The 25047-nt window shown below is 43.9% G+C and overlaps 1 protein-coding gene across 1 annotated transcript; it reads right to left on the reverse strand.

The window, feature by feature from the left end:
- PRKRIP1 (PRKR interacting protein 1) lies at nt 1–23194 on the reverse strand. Its single transcript, XM_041749308.1, has 6 exons — nt 23014–23194; nt 22213–22291; nt 20460–20560; nt 18025–18110; nt 16528–16595; nt 1–505 (listed from the first exon to the last, which is right to left on the reverse strand). Exons 1-6 carry the CDS (start codon nt 23185–23187, stop codon nt 411–413), a joined length of 603 nt encoding a protein of 200 aa, XP_041605242.1. The 5' UTR covers nt 23188–23194; the 3' UTR covers nt 1–410.
- Between the last annotated feature and the right edge of the window lie 1853 nt (nt 23195–25047).

Genomic DNA, 25047 nt, shown 5'->3' on the forward strand with positions numbered 1-25047 from the left:
AAGTGTTTCTGTTCTTTACTAAATAAACATCTTTTTTTTTTTTTTTTTAATAAACATTTCTTTCATAGAAACTAGTCCAAACTTATCATATCACTGTCCAAATATGAGAACAGGCACCAGGGGCAGAAGGTTATGCGTGATCCCCATCGGTGGAAGCATGAATGAATTCTGCTCGGTGGTGCCCCAAGGGTTCAGGAGACAGTCTCCTCTGTCCCACAGGCATGGAGACCTGCTAACAGGCGGGCTGCGAACAGTCAGGATTGGTTCCCACTTGCTTCTTTTCAGCAAGGCGTTGGGAGGGGACCGGAGTTGAAACAGAGCCTCCTTTGCCTTCGGGTTGTGCGGAGGGTTTTCTGAGGCCCTGGTTTCAGAATGGGCCAGGCTCCAGACAGCCACTACAGAAAACACTGTCATCGCCCTGTGATGAAGCTGGGTTGCTCCTCCTCCTCCGTTCCAGATGCTTCCTCAGAGCTACTGGATGGCTGCTCCTGGGACTGACTGGATCCTGTAATCACATGACATCTGATTAGAAATATCCAAATTCATCCAGAGAACCAAGGGGCACTTTAAAAATGGAGAAGCACTGAGGAAAGATTATCAACTATAGTTTGCCCTTGAACAGTGCAGAGGTTAAGGATGCCAACCCCCCATGCAGTTAAAAATCCATGTATATCTCTTCTTTTTCTTTGCCCAGCATGGAGCCCAACACAGGGCTTGAACTCATGATCCCGAGATCAAGACCTGAGCTGAGATCAAGTTGGATGCTTAACTGAGTCACCCCGGCGCCCCTTCATGTATAACTCCTGACTCCCCCAAAAGGTAACTACTAATAAGCCTACAGTTGACCAGAAGGCTTACCAATAACATAAGCAGTTCATTAACACATTTTGTATATGATATTTATTGCATTCTGTGTTTTAAAAAAAGCTAGGTGGAAGAAAATATTAAGAAAATCAGGAAAATACATTTTACAGTGCAGTAAAAAAAAAAAAAAATCCACATATATGCAGACCCACACAGTTCACACCTATATTGTTCAAGGGTCAGCTTCAGTTTCTCTTGCACAGGACAATGAGGAACCAGAGGAGGTGCTCATGGCTATCAGTCCCTCGTGCCACTTCTCAAATATAAAGGATAGAACCAATCTACCACTATTGGCAGGTAGATCTCATCCTTGTGAAGAAGATCTGGTAGGATCCATAAAGACAGCCCAACACCCCATCGATTGGGCCTCCCTGCTTTTAAGATGCCATCCCCTTTACCCTACCAGGGCCCCATGTGTGTCACCATGCCAGGGTGATGTCCCCAGCCAACCCTTTAAAATTTAATGTTAGGCTGACAACACTCCTGCCCAAGTCTCAAGCTCTCACTACAGTGTGCAAAAGGATTCAAAAACTGTGTAGCAGAGGGCTCTGCCCACAACAAATATGCCAGCTTCTCGGCTCTTCCCACAGACCCAGAAGCCTCCTCTGTTGACACTCCACGTGCAGCTCCGAATTCCAGTGTTTCCCCAGCATCACTGCCGGTACCCACGGTGCAGCTGAGCTGGCCAAAAGCAAAGCAGAAAAACAACCTGTTCCCAGCTACTTTTCCTCCTCCTCCCCTCTTCTTGGGAGCAGGGCAGTGGGCGAGAGCTAAAACAGGAGATCCAGAGCCCACAAATACAGCCCTGTCCTCCAGCACCATGCAGGAACAGTAGGCTCCCTAGGCCCACCAACAGGCCTGCTCCCCGAGGATGTGCAGGAACTCCCCCCAGCACCTCCAGAGCCCACAGGGACCCAGAGCTTTGCTACTGCTGTTGTCATAGGGTCAGACAGACAGCTTCAAGAGGGGAAGCCCGGGGCACCCAGGGCAGAGAAGTCTACAGTTCACCCTCACACTTAGAATGAACACTAAAGAGCACTCATGGCAATGGCTGGAAACCATCTCTGAGATTTAGTTTAATTACTTGAGGATCTCGGGATGCCTGGGTGGCTCAGCGGTTGAGCACCTCCCTTCAGCCCAAGGTGTGATTCTGGAGTCCCAGGATCATGTCCCACATCGGGCTCCCTGCATATAGCCTGCTTCTCCTTCTGCTTGTGTCTCTGCCTCTGTGTGTGTCTCTCGTGAATAAATAAATAAAATCTTTAAAAAATAATAACAATAACTTGAGGATCTCAACCTCATGCCAAAAGGAATGAGAAGTTTCCAAAGTACAAACAGTGAGCATTTTTTAAAAAAGATTTTGTTTATTTATTCATGAAAGACACAAGGAGAGGCAGAGACATAGGCAAAAGAAGCAGAAGCAGGTTCCCTGCGGGAGCCTGATGCAGAATTTGATCCCAGGACCCTGGGGTCACGCCCTGAGCCAAAGGCAGCTGTTTAACCACTGAGCCACCTAGGTGTCCCAATAAATCTTAAAAAAATAACAGATTTATTTATTTACTTTGGGGGGGGGGGCAGTAAGAGCAAGAGCATCTCAAGCCAACATCACACTGAGCGGAGAGCCAAACAGGGGGCTTGATCTCACGACCCTAAGATCATGACCTGAGCTGGAACCAAGAGACGCTGAACTGATCGAGCCACCCAGGTGCCCTGAGCATGTTTTAATAACTAATATTTGTTTGTTTGTTTTTTTTATTGATTTATGATAGTCACAGAGAGAGAGAGAGGCAGAGACATAGGCAGAGGGAGAAGCAGGCTCCATGCACCGGGAGCCCAACGTGGGATTCGATCCCGGGTCTCCAGGATCGCGCCCTGGGCCAAAGGCAGGCGCCAAACCGCTGCACCACCCAGGATCCCATAACTAATATTTGTTAAAAATCTCTTATGTGCCAGGCACAGGCTAAGTCTTTCCATATACCATCTCATTTCATCCTAACAGAAGTATATGAGACAGGGTCACCTGACTGGCTCAGTCATGGAGCATGCAATTCTTGATCACAGGGTTGTGAGTTTTAAGCCTACACTGGGTGGGGAGATTACTTAAGAGAAGTCTGTGAGACAAGTACCACTACTACAGATCCACTTTATAGATGAGGAATGGAGTCTATAGAGGTCATATAACTTGTTACTCAAGGTCTCATAGTTACTAAGAATCAGGGCTCTGACCTGGACTGACTCTCTAGCCCTCTGCCTGGTGTGCCTGCAGGAATGTACAAGGAAACTGAGACAGAAGGAAAATGAGGTGGAGATGGGGGTGAGGTGAGCATGCTGAGTGGATAAGCAAAGTGTCGTCTATGCACACAATGCAATTATTATTCAGCATTAAAAAGGATATTCTGACACCTGCCACTACATGAATGAACCCCGAGGACATTACACTCAAGTGAAATAAGCCAGCCACAGAGAGATACCTATGATTCCAATGAACAGAGATAGAGAGTAAACTGGTGGTTGTTAGGGGCTGGGGGTAGGGAGAAGGGGGGAGTCAGTGTCATTAGTTTCCATTAAACAAGATGAAGAGTTCTGGGGATAGACAGTGGCGACAGCTGCACAACAGTGTGAATGTACTTAACACCACTGAACTGTCACTTAAAAATGATTAAGATGATAAACGTTATGTGTATTTTACCACAACACACACACACACACACAAAAGGAAATAAAAAAGAAAAACCATGCATGCCATTGAAAGATGGAGTAAAAAACAAGAGATGCATCAAAAACCTGGCTCTGACCTCTGGACACTAGGGCAGTACTCTCCAGCTACCTGAGTGCTGCATTCACAGAAAAGGATGCTATTTCTATAGCATGTGGTGCGACTGGTCCAGTCTCCACCCTGAGGGCCAAGGGGAACAGGGTCTTTGCCACTTATAGCCCATTCCATGGCTGGGAGCCCTGCTTAGAACTTGGGCTCCAAGGAGGAAACTGATTATTTGCTTTGTTCCATAACTTAGTCACCCTCTCTGCCTCAAGGTTCTCTAAGAACCACCAACCACCCATGCAGAGGTCTGAGCACAGCAGATAGGTGCACAGGTTTTGATCTTCAACAAACAGGGAAACACTGACTAACTTGGATGTTTGTGCAATGGGTCTACTGGATGCCCGAGATGCTAAATACAAGAGGAAGGCTCAAATCCTCCCTTGTGATAGAAAAGCCTCTGGAAATGGGTTACCTACTAGCAATGCAACTAATTTCCTACATGTGGGAAACATTTTGTCAGGACCTAGAAGCATCACTCTCAAAGAGAAGCCTAGGAATCTGGTACACACCCAAGTCCTTTGGTAATTCGACAAAATTATTTCACTTGCTTATTCATTCAACATAATAAACAAAAAATAAAGTGTTTATCACTACTATGTTTAATATCAAGGACACAGAATCAAAAAGATGTTGTCCCAAATTAAAACAACAGTGAGATACCACAACACAGACTAGAATGGCTGAAATTAAACAAACCAGCACTGCCACTTGCTGGTGAGGATGTGGAGCAGCAGCAGCTCTCATTTATTGTTGGTGGGCACGCAAGATGGTCCAGCTACTCTGGAAGCTAGTTTGTCATTTTCTTTCTTTTTTTTTTATTTTTTTTATTTTTTAAAAAGATTTATTTATTTATTCATGATAGACCCAGAGAGAGAGAGAGAGGCAGAGACACAGGAGGAGGGAGAAGCAGGCTCCATGCCGGGAGCCCAACGCGGGTCTTGATCCCGGGACTCCAGGATTGCGCTCCTGGCCAAAGGCAGGTGCTAAACCGCTGAGCCACCCAGGGATCCCCAGTTTGTCAGTTTCTTACACAGCTAAACACACTCTTATCATAGGACCCAGCAATCACCCTCCTAGGTATACACTCAGCTGATCTGAAAACACATCCACACAAAAGTCACCACATAGATGTTTGCAACAGCCTTCATCATAATCACCAGAAATAGAATGCAAAAAAAAATGCCCTTCAATAGGCAAAAGGATAAACAAACTGTGGCATATCCATATGATGGAATGCCATTCCACAATAAAAAGGAATGAGCTATAAGCAAAAGCACGGATGTATCTTAAATGCATTTTTTCTAAATAAAAGAAGCCAGTCTGGAAAGGCCACATGCTATAGGACTCCAACTATATGGCCTTCTGGAAAATGGTGAACAGACTGGTGGTTACCAGGGATTGCAGGTGGGAGGAGGCTGGAGGTGAAGTATGGGATTCTTTAAGGCAGTGAAACTATTATGATACTATAACAGTGGATACCAGATGTCATGCATCTGTCAAAACTCAAAGAACTTTATAGCACAAAGACTAAATCTCAACATATACAAATTTTAAGTTATTTAGGATCCCAGAATGAATGCAAAAGGTGACACATGAATCCAACTCTATACAAAATGGATGAAACAACTTTTGTAAAAGGGGTGGGGGAAAAGTGCTGTCCTAAGTAATTTTGGAAATGGTAGAGTCTGTAAGACCAAAGGCAAAGGAACTGTACAAAACACTCTACTCTGGCTAACAAAATTATTTCATACAGGGAACAGGTTAACAATTCTGGAGCCACTATCCACATGCACTGGAAATGAACAACTGAATAAATGAATGGTGCAGGGTGCATAACGCCTCACTCTTTTAAGTGTGGGCTGCATATAGTAACTTCTTTCCCAAAAGTGCAGTGTGGGAAGGGGGAAACACGGAATCAGTTTACAGTAGACAATCCTGACAGGCACTATGTCAGCCACAGGATCAAGGTCAACACGTTCAACAGTGTAAGTCATCTTGACAGTATATATATACCCTTGATATAATGTGATTAAGAATGGAACGTTAGGAGTGCCTGGGAGACTCTTTGGTTAAGCGTCTGCCTTCAGGTCAGGTTATGATCCCAGGGCCCTGGGATGGAGCCCCATGAGGGCTCCCTGCTCAGTGGGGAGTCTGGTTCTCCCTCTCCCTCTGCTTGTGCTCTCTGGCTCACTGTGTGTGTGTCAGATAAATAGATAAAATCTTTAAAAAAAAAAAAAAAAGACCTTTATTTGTGTGGCCTTCCTCCCTAAAATAAAGTAACTCCAATCAAATCAGGAGAAAACTATCTGGGACACGTGGGTGGCTCAGGGCCTGATCCTGGATTCCCAGGATTGAGTCCCATATAGTGCTCCTTGCATGGAGCCTGCTTCTCCCTCTGCCTCTCTGTGTCTCTCATGAATGAATGAATAAAATCTTGAAAAAAAAAAAAAAAAAGAAAAGAAAAGAAAAGAAAAAAGAAAACTATCAGACAAATCCCAGTTAAGGGGCATTCTACAGGATATCCAACCCTCCAAACTCTCAAAGGCATTGAAAATAAGCAAGTCTGAGAAACTGTCATAGAAGCCTAAGGATATGTGGTGATTAAATGAAATGTGATATCCTGGGGGATCCCTGGGTGGCTCAGTGGTTTGGTGCCTGTCTTCAGCCCAGGGCATGGTTCTGGGGTCCTGGAATCGAGTCCCTAATTGGGCTCCCTGCATGGAGCCTGCTTCTCCCTCTGCCTGTGTCTCTGCCGCATGCATGCTTGCTCTCTCTCTCTCTGCCTCTCATGAATAAATAAATAAAATCTTAAAAAAAAAAAAAAAAGAAATGTGATATCCTGGTATAAACTAAGGAAATCTGAATAGAGACCTTAGCTAATACATCTATCAATATTGGTTTATTAACTGTGAAAAAACAGTTAACTTCAGATGTTAACAAAGAAGTTTGGTATATGGAAATCCTTTGGGCTATACTGTCTCTGAACTTTTCCTGTAAATCTTAAACCATTCTAAAAGTTTTTTATTTTAAAAAAAGACACTGCCCAGCACTCATGGAACTGGGATTACAAGCTGAATTGTGTTGAGGACGAATAATTTCCTCTGCCTTTCAAGGTCCTTCTAGCTGGACTAAGAATCAAATTGACATGAGATAGTAACAGGAGAAAATCAAATTTAATTTTGTATGTATGAAGAATCCAGACAGACACAAAATTCCAAAAAACAGGCAACAGGAAGGCTTAAGTGACATCCTGAGCATAGGAGAGGGGTATGAGTACAAGGATACAAAGAGGCGGAAGAACATTAGCAGGAAGGTAATAGGAGATGTTTGGAAAACAAAGGTTGCCCTATTGTGCAGATAATTTCTTAGGTAAAGAGGAATCCCTATTAATAGTTATCTTCCTGGTATACCAGGCAGTTGAGGGGGAGGTAAAGAGCTTTTCCTGAATCTGCTGGATTTTGACTGCTTTTAACTTGTGAAAATTAATAACAGGAAACCTCACCAAAATGGAGTTGTGAGGGGTTTTGGCATCCTACCACTAACCCTCAGGTGCAGACTCAACAAGAAGAGATGGACTCGATCTTTCATGTGGACACTACTTTACTATCCCAGGTGGAGGAAGAAATGCTTCCATGTGCCCCCCAAAAGCTCAGCTAATGAGAAGCCACCATACTTTGAATTTCCAGTTTATTCCACTGGACTTTTAGTTTATAAAAGCCTTCTCAACTTAACCCTTTTCTCTTAGAAATGCATTACTATGCAGAGACTGGCAGTTTAGCACTCAACCACTGAGCCACCCAGGTGCCCTAGAACGTGACTTTTTTTTTTTTTTTTTAAGATTTTATTTATTCATGAGAGATACAGAGACAGAGAGGCAGAGACACAGGCCAAGGGAGAAGCAGGCTCCACGCAGAGAGCCCCATGTGGGACTCGATCCCAGGACTCCAGGATCACACCTTGGGCTGAAGGCTGCGCTAAACCACTGAGCCACCCAGGGATCCCCGACATGATCTGAAATTTCCTGATCAACATTAAAGAGGTCATCTGCATGATAAAAACCCTGCCATTCCCTTTCCCCCAGAAAAGATTTCTTGGCCTGAAACAATCATTTCATTTGCTTATAACCTCTTGCCCCACCCTCCTTCCAATAAAAACCTTTCTTTTTTGGGATCCCTGGGTGGCGCAGCGGTTTGGCGCCTGCCTTTGGCCCAGGGCGCGATCCTGGAGACCCGGGATCGAATCCCACATCGGGCTCCCGGTGCATGGAGCCTGCTTCTCCCTCCGCCTGTGTCTCTGCCTCTCTCTCTCTCTCTCTGTGACTATCATAAATAAATAAAAAAAAAAATTAAAAAAAAAAAAAAAAACCTTTCTTTTTTGTATACCTCTTGTGGGCATCTCTCTACTTGCTAGATGGGACTCTATCTGATTCATGAATTGCTTAATGAAACCAATTAGATCCTCAAATTTACTCAGGTGAATTTTGCAATAAGCAAAAGAACAAACAACAGTCTAATCTCTTAAAAAGAGCTTTGGAAGTCATACACAGGAGGGAGAAGCGGGAATGGGCTGGAAGAGAGTGAGGCTGCTACTCTGGTTCTGCCAGATTGGGATCTATATTTCTGTAACGTTTTTACTAAATCCTCAACAAGACCCTGACTGCTTTGAAGTTACATTTCTTATCCACGTGGAGGAATAATTTCTAAGAGCCAGTGCTGGCAAGGATACGGTAGAGGCATACACCATTACATATTGTTGAGGGGAGTAATAGATGGTACTACTCCTCTTAAAAGAAATGTATTAAGAGTCATGAAATCTTTTTATACTCTGTGATCTAGTAATTCCCACTGCTAGAAATTTGTCTTAATAAACCAGAGGGGATCCCTGGGTGGCTCAGCGGTTTAGCGCCTGCCTTTGGCCCAGGGCACAATCCTGGAGTCCCAGGATTGAGTCCCACATCGGGCTCCTGGCATGGAGCCTGCTTCTCCCTCCTCCTGTGTCTCTGCCTCTCTCTCTCTATGTCTATCACAAATAAATAAATAAATCTTAAAAAAAAAAAAAAAAAAAAAGAAAAGAAAAGAAAGAAAGAAAATAAACCAGGGATCCCTGGGTGGCTCAGTGGTTGAGCGTCTGCCTTCGGCCCAGGGCCGTGATCCTGGAGTCCCGGGATCGAGTCCCACATCAGGCTTCCTGCATGGAGCCTGCTTCTCCCTCTGCCTGTGTCTCTCTGTCTCTGTGTCTCTCATGAATAAATAAAATAAAATCTTTTAAAAAAAAAAAAGAAAAGAAATCATACATGGGGAAGGGAGATAGGTTTGTAATATTCACTGAAAAGCATCTTCTAAAGACAAAAACAAATCAATCCACTGTCAAGCAAAAGGAAAAGGTTAGGAGTATTGCAGCACAACATCTGCTGGATATTATCAGTCACTGAACAAATTATGAAGGACTGGAAATGTTTATAATATTAAGTGAAATAAAAATAACAAGGAACACTGTTCAGACACTATAACTACATACAAATGACATGTCCATGTGGAGAGAGATTAAAAGCAAATGACAGGAAGAAAGGAGATTTATTAGGATAATATTTGAGCTGTTTCCATTACTGTTATACTATTGTTTACGTATTTTAAAATCTAGGAGTCTGAGATTTTATTCACACATTTTAGGAATACTAGGTAAATGCCACTGAGTTTAACTGAAACTGATATTAACTTCTTTTTTTTCTATAATCTTTACACCAACATGGGGCTTGAACTCAGGATCCTGAGATCAAGAGTCACATGCTCTCCCAACTGAGTCAGCCAGGTGCCCCAAAATGGATATTAACTTTAAAAAAAAAACAGATGAGGGCAGCCTGGTTGGTTCAGCGGTTTGGCGCCGCCTTCAGCCCAGGGTGTGATCCTGGAGACCCGGACGGAGTCCCACATCAGGCTCCCTATGTGGAGCCTGCTTCTCCTTCTGCCTGTGTCTCTGCCTCTCTCTCTCTCTGTATCTCTCATGAATGAATAAATAAAATCTTAAAAAAAAAAAAAAAAAAAAGATGAAAGAACAGACTAGGAAAATATCCTTCCTTGTACTATAGAATTGTAACGACATGGGAAAAGATTTATGAGGCAATGTTATGTGATAAAATTAGAACTATAAATATAGTATTTACATAAAGAGCCTTACAAAATATATATTTAAAAACTGAAGTGAAAGAAATGTCCTTAAATGTTAAAATGACTGTTTTTGAGGATTATTAAATTTTTGACTTTATTCTTTTATACATATTCCAAAAACTTTTATTTTTTTTCCAAAAACTTTAAAAATGATATGTTATCTTTATTCTCAAAAGGCACAAAGGATATGGGTAACTTTCCAACACAGCACTTATAAGAATTCTGGCACTGAAACAAATAGTTCAATCTAAAATATGTATTGAGTATTCAGAAGGTTCTGAACACCAGATACCAGGTGAGATATGAGTCTTAATTGGGGCAATTTTGTCCCCCGTTTTCCCCCACCTCCACCCCAAGAACGTTTGGCAAAGTCTGGAGACATTTTTGACTGTCATTAACCTAGGGGACCTAGGGGATGGTGGGCACTACTGGCACCTAGTGGGCAGCTAAAAAATCCCACAGTGATCAGGACATAGCCCCTCACAACAAAGAATTCTTCAACCCAAAATGCCCATAGTGTTGAGCGTGAAAAACTGCTCTCGTTGTACCTAGTAACAAATCACCTGAGGCCACCCTAGGTTTCTTTGATAGGCAGGGCTATGTTAGGAAAAGTAACACTGCTTTGGGGAATTCAAGATTTCAAATTAATTCACATTGGCTTAAATCCATCCCATGGTGTCATTCAGACAACACTACAGGGCATGTTCACTGAATTACTGGACCAGGGTGCACAACAAAGGGGGATATTTCCTCTCCAACAATAGAACGGCACTTCTAGCCAACGCCCCTTCACCATTTTTTAGAAGGCCCTGGAGCGATTTCCTAAGAACTCAATGGTGCACCAAAGCCACCTTGCGGCCCTGATCAAGATCACCACAGCAAGAGAATCTATTTTCTCTTTCACAAAATGAAAAACAAGGAAGGAAAGGGAGAAGACTGGATAGAAGGCACGCATACCATCTTCAGGACCAGCACTCTCTATCCTGCTCACGGGGACAACACATACCCAGCCCTGTAGTTGTTTACTAATAACTGTTTAGTACATACAGGTGCTAACCTCACAATGAAGTCCTACAACAATTATTTTCAAGTATGTTGGACGCCAGCTCACAGCCAACACAGAAACTGAAAGAAAATTTCACAAATCACTTTATCCAGGGTGTGACACACACTGACAATTTCTAGTCTGTTCTATTCATGTTGGGGAAAAATGACAGCTGCAACCTGGAAATTGGCTGCATGACCCAATGAGCAAAGATCACAACCTCGGTTTAAGAAAACACTGTTACCTGGAGTGACTCTGGGAAGCCACATGGGCACAAATTTCCGTCTTTTTCATAGAACTGAGGCTCTGTGAGAGGGCACAAGAATGCTGTAAACAAGCAGAAGGCTCTAAATGTAATCTTCCTGAGAATACTAAAGCCTGCTGTATGATCTCAAATTCGCTTTATAGCTGCAGGCAGATTTAAAGAAAGGTGCCAGAAAACAGCCTGGGCATGTGTACCTACTGTCTATAAGAGGTTAGAGGAGGAGGATTTGAGAGTCCCCAGCTCTGTGATGGTGCCACTGGATTCCTTCAATGATAGAACTGATTACTAAAAAGTTAAATGGCGATTCCAAAGACCCAGTAGAGTTATTAAGGTACAAACTCAGAACAAACTAACATCAATTTTCTGTTCTGGAAGAGTTATTAGACTCACTGGTAAGGGAATCCACCCAAAAAGTATGGTGTATCTTAATTATAGCAAGATGTTTGGTGAAGTTCTCAAACTGTAGAATTTTAGATCTAGAAAGAGCTTATCAGTTATAATCTAAAAATCTGCTCAGGGATCCCTGGGTGGCGCAGCGGTTTGGCGCCTGCCTTTGGCCCAGGGCGCGATCCTGGAGACCCGGGATCGAATCCCATGTCGGGCTCCTGGTGCATGGAGCCTGCTTCTCCCTCTGCCTGTGTCTCTGCCTCTCTCTCTCTCTCTCTCTGTGTGACTATCATAAATAAATAAAAATTAAAAAAAAAAAAATCTGCTCAAATAAGAGAAGCCAGATGCCTGAGGTCAGAGTGAGCCAGAGGGAGAGCTAAGCCTAGAACTTAGGTTTACTGTACTCACTCCATAACCTCAAATTTCCTCTTAATTTCTTATGACATGTCTGTAAGGGAAGAAGGGCGAGTATGGCTGATCATAGTTGGAGAATTAGCTACACCCTAAGAGATTTAGTGAACAGGTCCCTGCCAGCTTACATGGAGCTAGGCCAGCTCAACATTTTCATTAATTACAAAGGAGTTATGTTTATCAAATCTGCCTAGGACAACACCAGAAAGACAAGGTAACGTTGAATTTCAGATTCAGAATGCAAAAGAATTTTGGAACCTGAATCAACAGAGCCAATAGTACCAGTCGGAAATGCACAAGAACTAAAGTCCTGTGTTTAGATTTAAAAAAAAGGGGGGGGGGTTCCAGGTAAGACAGAGAAAGCATATACATATATGCTTCCTTCCTTCCACTGAATATACAGCTGTAGGACCTGGACAGAAATGATGGGACTCTTGAGAGGCAAGCAGACTGGGGGAAAAAGACCAGAATACAAAGTGCCAGTGGAACAGTTCTGAATTCCTGAGGTCTTTTTCCCCCTCAGTATCCCAACTTTGGAGCTGGGATGATCAAATATGCAGAAGTGCAGCCCGGTACAGATGAACTCCATAAGAAACCCTCCAGTTCTGTTTTGAGGAGAAAAGGGACTCCTAATGCTTCGAGTAAGGGATTCCTTGCGTTTCTTCTTTTTAATCCATTCTCTCACACCCTGGCTCCCAGGCAATCCTGTCGGAGTCACAGTGGAAATAGCACCTGCGGTGGCAATGGGGGCTTGCAGACACAGATACTTCAAAAGAGTGGGGAATCCTTTCTGATCAGAGGAGCTGTGGTCCTAAGATTGGTTAGGCAAGCCCTACTGCTTTTCTTCTCTGTTATCCCACCACACGGCCCTGAGGGCAGGTGCAGGTGAAGGAAACGTGCCAGAGTGGTAACTAAAGCCCCAGTTTCCTGGCTAGAGGTCTGAGAAGGGGAGTACCAGGAAACCAGAAAGCACAGGAGAGCTCATAGAGAAAAAGCATATCAGGAAAGAGACTAGAAGTCATTTATGAACTCCCAGGCTCAGCTTGACAGCGCAAGCATGGATGTGGCCCTAATCATCATACCAAAAACACTTTGAGAACTGAAATCAAAGAACTAAACCCTGCCTGGACACTGGTGGCACATGCAGGACACACCTGCAGAGCGTGGCAAAACTTTGAAAACTAAACTGACAGTAGAACCACAACCTGCAGGAGGCTGGTGAGAACCTATGTTCTGGAACACAGCCAGGCTGTCTACTAAAACACCACCAAAAAAAAACCAAACAAACACCACCAAGACCAAAGCCTCATGATATAATATATTCAAAATACCCGGGGGTGGGGGAGGTGCCTGGGTGGCTCAGTCAGTTAAGCTTCTGACTCTTGGTCATGATCTCAGGGTCCTGGGATCAGGTGTGTAAGGCCCCCTGCTCAGGGGGCCTGCCTGGGGATTCTCTCTCCCTCTGTGCCTCCCCTCACTTGTGTGCATGCTCATGCTTTTTATTTATTTTTTTTAAGATTTTATTTATTTATGAGAGAGAGAGAGAGAGAGAGAGAGAGAGAGAGAGGCAGAGACACAGGCAGAGGGAGAAGCAGGCTCCACGCAGGCAGCCCGACACAGAACTCGATCCTGGGACCCCAGGATCACAACCTGAGCCGGAGGCAGATGCTTAACCACTGAGCCACCCAGGGGTCCCCATGCTCATGCTCTCTAAACATACAAACAAACAAGCAAACAAACACACCTTAAAAAAAAAAATGCCCAGGACACAACAGGAAATTACTCGGCATATGAAGAAACAGGAAAATCCCAACTTACGTGGGGAAGGACAATCAATAAATGCCAAGGTTAAGATGACTCAGATGTTGGGAGTTACCTAATACTGTATGTAAAGCAGCTATTTAGAAGTTTTACCAGGAAGAGTGAACACTCTTGAAATGAATAGAAAGATAGAAAACTGCAACAAACAGAAGATATATAAAAAAGGATCAGGTAGGGGCACCTGAGGGCTCAGTCAGTTAATCGTCCATGGGATGGAGCCCTGCATCAGGCACCCTGCTCCATGGGGAGTCTGCTTGTCCCTTTTCCTCTGCCCTCCCTCCCTTGTGCATGTTCTCTCTCTCGAATATTTAAAAAAAAAAAAAAAAAAAAAGTAAAAATTTCAGAACTTTTCTGAAGGAAAAAAAAACAGTAATTGAAACAAAAAATTCACTGGGTTAGGATCAAGAGCAGAATACAATAGCACAGGAAAGAGCTTGAAGTCCAATTGGTAGGAGTTATTCAACAGGAAGAATAAAAAAGATAGAGGGGAAAAATGTCCAAATTTGACAAAAGACATATGTGCCTACAGATTCGAGTACCTCCATGAACTCCAAACAAGATAAATCCAAGGAAATCCATGTGTAGACACATCATAATCTAACTACTGACATCTAGAGACGGAAATTAAAGGCAGCCAGAGAAAAACGATAGAACAATTTGAATGATTATAACATTTTCATCAGAAACTAGGGAGGCCAGAGAAAGTGGAATGGCATTTCTAAAGTGCTGAAAGAAAAAACTGCCAACCTAGAGTTTTATTCTAGTGAGAATGTCTGTCAGGAACAAAGGTCATATGAAGACAGCCTCATAAGAAAAGCTAAGAAAATTCATAGTCAGCAGACCTCTTCTAACCAAATGACTAAAAGTTCTTCAGACAGAGGGGAAATGATGACACAGGCAAGACTGGATCAAGTACTTCCATGTTCTCCTGTGTAGAGGGAGGGAGAAGAGGGCTGGGAAAGTAATGAGGTGGTTTATTTGAGGGATGAGGTTCTAGCAATCATATTTTAGTGTTGTAAAATAAATTATTCTAAGAAATGTTAAGAAACAGTCTAAACCTATACCATATAAAGTGTGTCACAGTATATTCACAACTCAGAAGGAAACTGATTCTGTAAAGGACCATGGATATTTAGTGTCATCAGTGAAAGTCTGACTTTATCGGAAGACCAAAAGTCACAACTGTAACCAGGAACCATGGCTAGTTAATCAGGGAAGAGCCACCAATTCAGTAACATGGTGTGCAGCCGTCATTTTTTTGGTCTTTTAGCGTCCTTGGTCCTTTCCATAGGAGACCTCTCTTTCCCTGATTCTCAGCGCAGGGGCTCTCAGGAGAGCGGCTGGCACCTCTGGCCATGTGATGGGGTCAGAGGTGGACAGGACTGGTAGCACCATGGGATAGTGGTACATGACTCACCTCCTATTCCTCCTTGTTAATAAAATCTCATTTCAGTCCAGGGTGGCTAGGTGCCCAGCTCCCAGTGATGGAGCCTGACAGGTTAAAACAGATAACCACAACAATTCTGTTTTCTATTCTACCCTAATAGCAGCAAGGGATGGCAACATGACGTAGTACTGAGCAATGAAATATAAAATGACATCTGTTGGGCACTTTGGGGGAAGGGGGGGGAGTCTTTTGCTCTTCTGTTAAAAAATTCTTCTTTAAACATAGGTGTGGGGATCCCTGGGTGGCGCAGCAGTTTGGTGCCTGCCTTTGGCCCAGGGCGCAATCCTGGAGACCCGGGATCAAATCCCACATCGGGCTCCCGGTGCATGGAGCCTGCTTCTCCCTCTGCCTGTGTCTCTGCCTCTCTCTCTCTCTCTCTCTCTCTCTCTCTCTCTCTGTGACTATCAGAAATAAATAAATTAAAAAAAAAAAAGTATAAACATAGGTGTGATATTAGGAGCTGCAGCAGCCATCTCATGCCCACAAAATAAAGGCCAGGAGAACTGCTGGGATTTGGGGCCTGACTTTACTGAGCCACAGAACCAGACCAGGCTGCCACCTACCACCAGATTTCTTGTTTTGTGAGAGAAATGAACCCTTCTTTAACTACTGCAAGTTGAATTTTCCTTTTCTTAGAGGATATTCTTTTTTTTCTTTTTTTTTTCTTAGAGGATATTCTTAACTGACTTGCCAAGTGACTCAATCAGAGCCCAAAAGATAGAAAAACATTTTTGCTAGGGATCCCCTCAGTCTTTTTTTTTTTTTTTTTTTTTTTAAGATTTTACTTATTTGAGAGAAAGCAAGCTAGAGAGAGAGCACAAGCCAGGGGGAGGGGCAGAGGGAACAGCAAGCTCTCCATTGAGCAGGGAGCTCAACTCAGGGCTTGATCCCAGGATCTGGAGATCATGATCTGAGCCGAAGGCAGGCCTAACCGACTAAGCCCCCCAGGCATCCCTGTCCTCCGTCTTTCCTACTGGACAGGTACCCCACAACCACAGGGAGGACATGCAGCTGCCTGAGGACAAGGAGCCAGGGAACAGAGGGAGACAAAGAATGCCAATAACATCACCAACCTCCTTTACTAGCCATCCTTGAAGTGAGGCCTGTCCTGACTTTATGTGAGCCAATCTTTCCTTTTGTTTACCTTTCTGACACTTGCAATTAAATAAGTCCTAATTAATAGAAGTAAGTCATTTCTTCAGGAACCAGCCAACCAGCTCCAAACTCTATCATTCTGGACAGGTCAGTCATGGTGATCAACACCAAGAAAGATCACAACAAAGAAAAGTAGGTACCACTCACCTTCTTTTTGTTTCTTCTGTTCAAGTTTCATCTTCTTTGCCAATAATTTCTTCTCTTTTAACTTCTGGCTATAAATATAAAATGCATTAATTCCTTACCTTATTGTATTATTTTAGAAAAATAAATATTTATAGGATATTTAAAGATCTTATAATCACACATACACTATAATAATGAAATAGAAGAAATATTTTCTCATGATTCTGCTTCTCCAACACCATCAATATTATCAAGCTGTTTTCTTCTTAAATCAAAATGAAATCCAAATCCTTGGGAGTCCTGAGATGATTAAGGCAATCTCAGGAATATTGGAGATGTTTTCCATTCTAAGATATTTAAGGACTATTTTTATTTAGTTATTTACCTATTATTTTTTATTATTTATTATTTTTTAAAAGATTTTATTTATTTATTCGTGAGAGACACAGAGAGAGGCAGAGACCAGAGGAAGAAGCAGGCTCCATGCAAGAAGCTCGATGTGGGACTTGATCCCGGAACTCCAGGATCACGCCCTGAGCCAAAGGCAGGCGCTCAACCACTGAGCCACCCAGGCGTCCCATATTTACCTATTATTTTTTAAAATGACAACTTCATCCCAGCATTGGCAAGGGTCAGATTTCTGAAGCTGGTGAAGATGGGCGGGGGGGTGTGGGTGGGGGGGGTGGCGGGGAAGGGCTTTCCATGTGAAATGTTACAACTTTACAAGTTTTGTTTCCTATTTAATTCTACCTGCAGAAACTAAAACATGGTAAAATAAAAAATGCAAAAGAGCTAGAAAAAAGATGTAATCAAGTTGTAGCATACAGATGTGCTCGTTAACTAAATTTACTATGCCTATCAGAAAGGAAATGAAAGAGGACTATCCCAATAAATTAATAGATTGCCAGAAACAGACTAAGAATTAGGGTCTGTTTTTAGAATCCTGCTCAGTTCTCTAAAGGTCAAGGGAGCACACATACAGTCTACATACTGACATGCTGTCACTGAGGGAGGTCACACACCCTAATTTAGGGAAGAAACTAAAGGAAGTTTGCTCACAGCATATTGTTAAACTTGATGTTAAAATACAGAAGTGAAAGGCAGCCCTGGTGGCCCAGCGGTTTAGCGCCACCTTCAGCCCAGGGCATGATCCTGGAGACGGGGGATCGAGTCCCATGTCAGGCTCCCTGCATGGAGCCTGCTTCTCCCTCTACCTGTGTCTCTGCCTCTCTCTGTCTCTCATGAATAAATAAAATCTTAAAAAAAAAAAAAAATACAGAAGTGGAGGAGACCTAGAAATCCACATGATCACCAAAGTGCTAACCTGAGCTGTGGAGAGAGAGAGGTAATAAATCAGCAATAAGTGACTTAATCTCTCCTCAGGTACTGGAAGAAAGGCCATTCCTCTACTGGACCTCAACAGGTCATATGGTGAACTTCTGACCACAAGGACTTCACCAGCTTTCACATTTCCTGCCTTTAAGTTTCATTGGTTATGAGAAGCCACAAAGCCCTTACCGCTTTTTTCGTCGCTTTGCCGTCTGCTCCTCTGCAGCAATTTTATTCCTCTCCAGTCTCTTCTGAAACTCTGCATCCAATTTTTGCTATGAAAAAATATATAATTTAGACATACTCTGGGCTGTGTATGAGAGCTCCAGAAGTCACTACCACTACGGGTGCTATAGATACATCTAGGTCTCCAGAGCCGCTTTAATTGTCAGAGGTTGCCCAATAGGTGGGGCAGGAATCAATATATGGCTCTCTGATGGTGAACATTCAGTTCAGTAAGATACCACTCACACACAACAAAATATGACAGTGTAAAAAGGTGCACAACTACTGGTTATACAGCCAGGGTCTTGGCTAGTGTGATACTGTGATTTAAACTAAGAAATCTGAGGGATGCCTGGGTGGCTCAGCAGTTAAGCATCTGCCTTCGGCTCACGTCATGATCCCAGAGTCCCGGAATCAAGTACCACATTGGGGTCCCTGCAGGGAGCCTACTTCTCCCTCTGCCTATGTCTCTGCCTCTCTCTCTCTCTGTGTCTCTCTCATGAATAAATAAATAAAATTTAAAAACAAAAAACAAAACCAAAATGCTCAAATCTTGAGTGTACAATTTGACCACACCAGAAAGTTCCCTCATACCTCTTCCTATCCAACTCCCAGAGATAGCTATTCTGATACATATACATAACATAAATTAATCTTGTCTCTTGTAGAATTTCATATAAATGGAATCATATGGCATGGTCTCTTTTATGCAAGGCTTCTTTCACTCAGCATGTTTTAAGGATCATTCACGTCACATGTATCAGTAGTTTGTTCCTTTTTATTGCTAAGTAGTATTCAATTTTCATGAACGATTGTTTTAATTTTTTAAGACATGTTCTTTCCTTTATATAGGAAGACATAAACGGGAACCCCGGGTGGCTTGGCGGTTTAGTGCCGCCTTCGGCCCAGGGCATGATCCTGGAAACCCAGGATAGAGTCCCACATCAGATTCCCTGCGTGGAGCCTGCTTCTCCCTCTGCCTGTGTCTCTCATGAATAAATAAAATCTTAAAAAAAGGGGGGGGGGGAGACATTCTACAGTCTTTTAAAAAATCAAATTACTGGAAAATCAAATGTTATTGGATAGTTTCCTCCTTTATAAAAAGCAAACAATAAATATCATTTGAAGTATGTGAAGTTCTCTAAAACACACAGATGCACACAAGCAGGCTCCTGTTGATCAGGTAGCCAGATATGGGGCTCCATCCCAGGACCCTGAGATCATGACCTGAGCTGAAGGCAGACATTTAACCGACTGAGCCACCCAGGCACTCCCCCATCTCACTTTTTAAGATTTTATTTATTTTGACAGGAAAGAGCACAAGCAGGGGGAGCTGCAGAGGGAGGGGGGAAGCAGGCTCCCCACTGAGCAAGGAGCCCGATGTTGGGCTCAATCCCAGGACTCTAGGATCATGACCTGAGCCAAAGGCAGATCCTTAACCGACTGAGCCACCTAAGTGCCTCTGGTTTTTATTAATAGGCAGGAAAATATAGGAACTCTAAAATATCACTATTTTCTGATTTTTACTAATAGTTAGTAATAAAATATAAAGGAGCACCTAGCACCACTGCAATAAAATAAAGTAAAATTTTTGTACAAATGTGGTAAGATATATACCAAATCTCCATAAATCATCATTGAGAGATACAGAAAAAACACCAGACATTTCTAGAGATTACTAAATAGTATAACATCTATTCTCATTCAATTTAAGTTACAGATTCAACTCAATTCTATAAAAAAAAAAAAATCCAACAAGATTTTTGGTGTGGATAAAACAACTCCAAAATTCTATTTGAAAAATAAATGAAATGTCTGAAGATTATTTTTTAAGAACGAGAGAGGTTTTGGGCTCTTCTGGTCAGGTAATTAAAATGCTTAATAGTTTTTATAATACAATTCCTAAGTCCATTCCCAATTGTTAATTATTATTTCACACCTGTCATGAAGAAATGCCAGCCTCTATGCTAGAGCATTCAAAGAAGCAGACACATGAAACCACACTACTATTCACACCAAACACAGAGCTACATGGAATTATCAGAATTCAGCCAAAGAGGTAACAGTTAGAAATAATAACTCAAGTGATGTAGGAGATCCTTTCTATTCAATTTCATGGCAAATGACCCAGAGGGGAGAGGGGACTCTGCTGTCCCTTCTACACACATGGAAGTCTCTCTCCTCTCATTCATCTCCTAGTAGGAGTATCTTGATGTGATGAGTCTGACTTAGGAGTAACCTGGATTTACCTGACATGTTTCCCATGCTGACTTTAGAAGGCAGGCTTCACAAAGGCCAAGAACCAGGTGTATCTCCTCGTCTTTAAATGCTTTTTCCTTAAAGTCCTAAGTGCACACTGCCCAAACCCAAGGGCTCAACCAGCCTCCTTGCTCACTGACCTTCTCAGCCATGGCATCCATGTAGTCTTGTCGCTGATACTCTCTCCGACGCAGGTGCCTGTACACATGGAATTCTCCACTGCCAGCCCCAGCGCTTGAACCTATAGTCAGAAGAGTCCAGAGTTCTTAATGAAATCCCATTACCAACAAAGGCCACTCTTAATCAAAAGGGACCAAAGAGGGATGCCTGAGTGGCTCAGACACTGAGCGTCTGCCTTTGGCTCAGGTCATGATCCCGGGGTTCTGGGATTGAGTCCTACATTGAGCTCCCTATGAGGAACCTGCTTCTCCCTCTGCCTATGTCTCTGTCTTTCTCTATATCTCTCATGAATAAATAAATAAAATCTTGAAGAAGAAAGAAGAAAGAAGAAAGGGACCAAAGAAAGAAACTGGAAGTAATGGAAAGGACCATTCCCACTGTACTCAGATCTGGCGCAGTGACTTGCATAGTATAGTTATCATTAAATAAGTGCTGCATGAATGTCGAATGCGACATCACTAAAAATTCCACTCTAACATAGTAGTAAGAGGAAGAACAAACTGAGTGACCAGAAACCTAGAAGATAGCTTAAGATCTTTCCTTCCCCTGCCATACGATTTCACATTTGACATGGTAAATTTCTACAGAGCTGAAAAGATGTCCATGTATATTAAGTTAAAAAAAAAAAAAAAAAACTAAGTAGTATGTATAAAACAACCATGTTTTTATAAAACCATTTTTTATTAAACCTGAAGGGTTTCGGGATCCCTGGGTGGCGCAGCGGTTTGGCGCCTGCCTTTGGCCCAGGGCGCGCGATCTTGGAGACCCGGGATCGAATCCCACGTCGGGCTCCCGGTGCATGGAGCCTGCTTCTCCCTCTGCCTGTGTCTCTGGCTCTGTCTCTGCCTGTGTCTTTGGCTCTGTCTCTCCTTCTATCTCTCAAGAATAAATAAATAAAATCTTTATAAAAAAAAAAAAACCTGAAGGGTTTCGACTATAGGAGTTTGGAAGGCTATATCACAATGTTGCACAATGTGGGTGGAGGGGTGGATGCCTGGGTGGCTCAGTCAGTAGAGCGACTGAGTCTTGATTTAGAATCAGGTCATGATGTCAGGGTTGTGAGATGGAGCCCCATGAGGGGTTCCCTGCTCAGTGCGGAGTCTGCTTGGGATTTCCACCCCCTCCATGTTCAATCATGCTCTCTCTCAAACAAAAAGTTTTTTAAAAAGTTACAAGAATGGTAGAATTATGGGGGTTCAAAATGTTTCATACCTCTGTTATTCATCCTTCTTTATAATTAGTATGTTAATTTACAACCCCCAAAATAAAACTATTTCCAGTTAGAAAAACAAAACAAAACTGCATTATTTAAAACAATGCAAGGCACCTGGGTGGCTCTGTGGTTGAGCGTCTGCCTTTGGCTCAGATCGTGATCCTGGGATCGAGTCCTACATCGGGCTCCCTATGGGGAGCCTGCCTCTCCCTTTGCCTATGTCTCTGTTATTTCTCATGAATAAATAAATAAAATCTTAAAAAAAAAAAAACCAATGCAGAAGAAAATTCTCTAGTGCTAAACTGTAAGCAACAACACCCCTTCGTTGTAAGTACTAAATTACTGAACCAGTGAACTTTTTTTCCTATTAGAGATCTAATTAACAAATATTAAACACAGGCTTTTCATATCCACACTCCAAAACTTATACTCACTCTCTCCCTCCCTCTCTCTCTCTCTCTCACACACACACACACACACACACACACACACGACATTACCCATTACATCTCGAACAAATTCTGGGGGAGGCCGAGGTGCCCATTCACTCATTTTTTCTGGAATTGGAACTGCTTTGTCCTGCAACATTTAAACACAGGAGCATCTTTAAGCACAAACCTGCTGACAAATTCACATCTCTTAAAACCAAAGTATTTTAGCTGGATGGGTGAAATAAGGCTGCTTTGCTCCTTGAACTGATTTTCTTCCCTTCCTTAGATTTACTTCATTCCATATACTCTGGGGTCTATGATGGCCACAGCGTTGCCAGGGCTACACTTGAACTTTCCAAAGCAGAATTCAGAAACGTAAGCCATCATTTATGGCTGGAAACCTCTAACCTGAACTCTAACACAGGTGGAGCCAACCCTTCCAAGCCAAAGGTGTGAGACCTCACCCAATTATTTTTATGACCGAAGGGAGGAGACCCAGACAGGGGGAGTGACTCGCTCCAGGTATGTCGGCCAATGCCCTTCTAACAAACGGAGCCGTTTAGAAGAAAATAAACCCCTGTGCCAACCCATGAGTAGTATCTTTCTAGTCCATGCTTCAGTTCACACAAAGTTAAATTAGCGTCTTAGAGCACGGGAAACCGCTGCACGGCGCTCTCGGCCAGGCTGGGCTCCGATATAAGGCCTAGGGAAGCTATCTTCGGGGCAATCTATTCCTTCCTAAGGGCTCGCCCAGGGGTTCGGGTACTGAGTTCCTAAGTTTGGAGGCACGGGAGGCGGGCCCACGGGTCCCCAGAAGCGCTGGAAATGAAGGGTATCGGGAGGAACCGTCAAACCAGCGTCTCGCCTCACCGGGTTCTTCATGAGCCGCTCCAGCTTGAGTTTCTGCTCTTCTGCCGCATTCTTGGGGATGACGAGCGCCTGTGGCTCTTTCTTGGGTCTCGGCGGTCGCACGGAGGAGGCAGCCGAACTTGCCATCGCGGCTTCCCCACTCTCCCGGCGAGCGGCGGCGGGGGGCGCGCACATATGACGACAGAGCGGCGCGCCGGCGGCGCAAGCGCAGTCTGCCAGCAGGGCGGGGCTGAGGCGGAGTCGCCAGCCGGAAGAAAGCTGCTGAATATTCATGAGCTCGTGGCCGGGTGGGTTACCGTGATCAAAGCTGCTGGATTTCATTTCCTGTATCTGAGCAAATCGGGGCCGCAGTTCCTTTGGGAGAGGTGGCCTTGCTTGCCCGAGGTCCGACCCCAGCCGACCTCCTGCCCGCGCGCACGGCGTGGCTCCGCCGGCAGCCCTGCTAAATGGCTCTCAGCATCCTCTCCGGCCCCCGGGCCTTTGTCCTGGGGGTTCCTTGGTCTGGTCCACTCTCTCTCCAGTTTCTGACAGTCTATTTAAGATAGCGCAGTCTTGTCATGACAAGCTCCCCGAGGACTGGGGCCATGTCTCTTTTGTCCTCCTCGAATTATTCTGCACCTGACACCCAGAAAATCTACAACGGTGGAATGAATGAGAGAGCCTTTCTTACGAGAAAGAGGAAAGCTCAACCCCCCCCCCCCGCCCCCATCTGGGAGCTAGCCTGGCACTTGCAGCTAGGCCTTGCCGTCCTCTTCTTGGACATAAACAATTTCCCAGAATACCATCATCACCCAAGGCCATTCTGTCACAATGATGGAGTGACTCCTCTTGCAATCGTGTTTGAACATAGACGCAAACGGGAATATTGTTGCAACCACAAAAAGACCAAATGTTTCCCTTGTTCTGGCTCTTAGGAGTAACTGCTGCTTCTTTAAAGCATTAGCCTCAGTTCACTTTAAATATTTATGAAGGCAGCAGTCATGGAATTGTGTCGCTTCCTGACAGTATCTGATCCAGAATTAAACCCACTTAACCTGAACCCTCCCCCAAATCACTTCACCCAAGCCCAAATCCTATCATAAGTCCTCTTTCACACCCCCTTGTTGAAATAAGTGTCTTCCTCCTAAAAAGAGGCAACGGAACCAATTTTTTTTTTTTTTAAACTACAGGTATGTTTCTGGTGGTCTTTCACACTTGCTGGTTTTCTCGTTTATCATTTGTCACCTGCTAAAGAGTGGACATTCTGTTCACTGTGGTATTCCGACATCTGGGGCAAGGCCTGGCTCACAACAAAGTTCTCAGTTAACCTTTGCTGGATGCCCATGGGATCCTGGGGGCCGGGCACCTCAGGTACTAGTGTTGCTACTGCCTGCATAGCCTGCTCTGTCCAGGACAGCTCTCCCACTGAATGTCCTGGGCTGCCAGGGGACCTCTGTGACAGGGTGTTGTGTTAGGGCCCTAAGGCCATTCCTGGCCCCCTCATAGTAGGTGGTTTTCCAATGTCCAAGGGTGATGAATCTGGAGAAGTCTCTGACTGGCCTGGGGCTGTCACTGGAACCTCTGGAGGGCTTGACTTGGGTGTGGTCATGGACGCATGACCTTGCGTCATACACTCCAGCTACCCAGGTACCTCACTTTCCCCCAAATGTGGCACACGCACACACAAGACTTTACCTGGAATGTCTTTCCCTTCCAGGAGCACTCCCACACACCCTTCTTAGCTTTGCTTAAATGCTACCTCCTCCATGAAGCCTTCTCTGATTGCATTCCTTCCCTTCTTGGGTTCCCCCCCACCCCTTCCCTTCTCCAGGCAGTGAGTTGCTCTCTTCTTGATGCTCTCTCCGCTCTGGGTCCCGATGGCTGACATATGGTAGTTAGCACAACGTGTCCTCACCATCTGCCTACCCACAAGTCTGGGAGGAGGGTTGAGCCGGAATCCCAGCATCTAATCCTGGCCTGTAGAGTAGAGTGGTGCTTCCAGAATGCTTGCAAAACGGAGGAATTAGGGAAAGAGGAAGGAAGGGAGTCGACAAC

Source organism: Vulpes lagopus, chromosome 3 (genome assembly GCF_018345385.1).
Source record: "Vulpes lagopus strain Blue_001 chromosome 3, ASM1834538v1, whole genome shotgun sequence".
Classification (NCBI taxonomy): Eukaryota; Metazoa; Chordata; class Mammalia; order Carnivora; family Canidae; genus Vulpes; species Vulpes lagopus.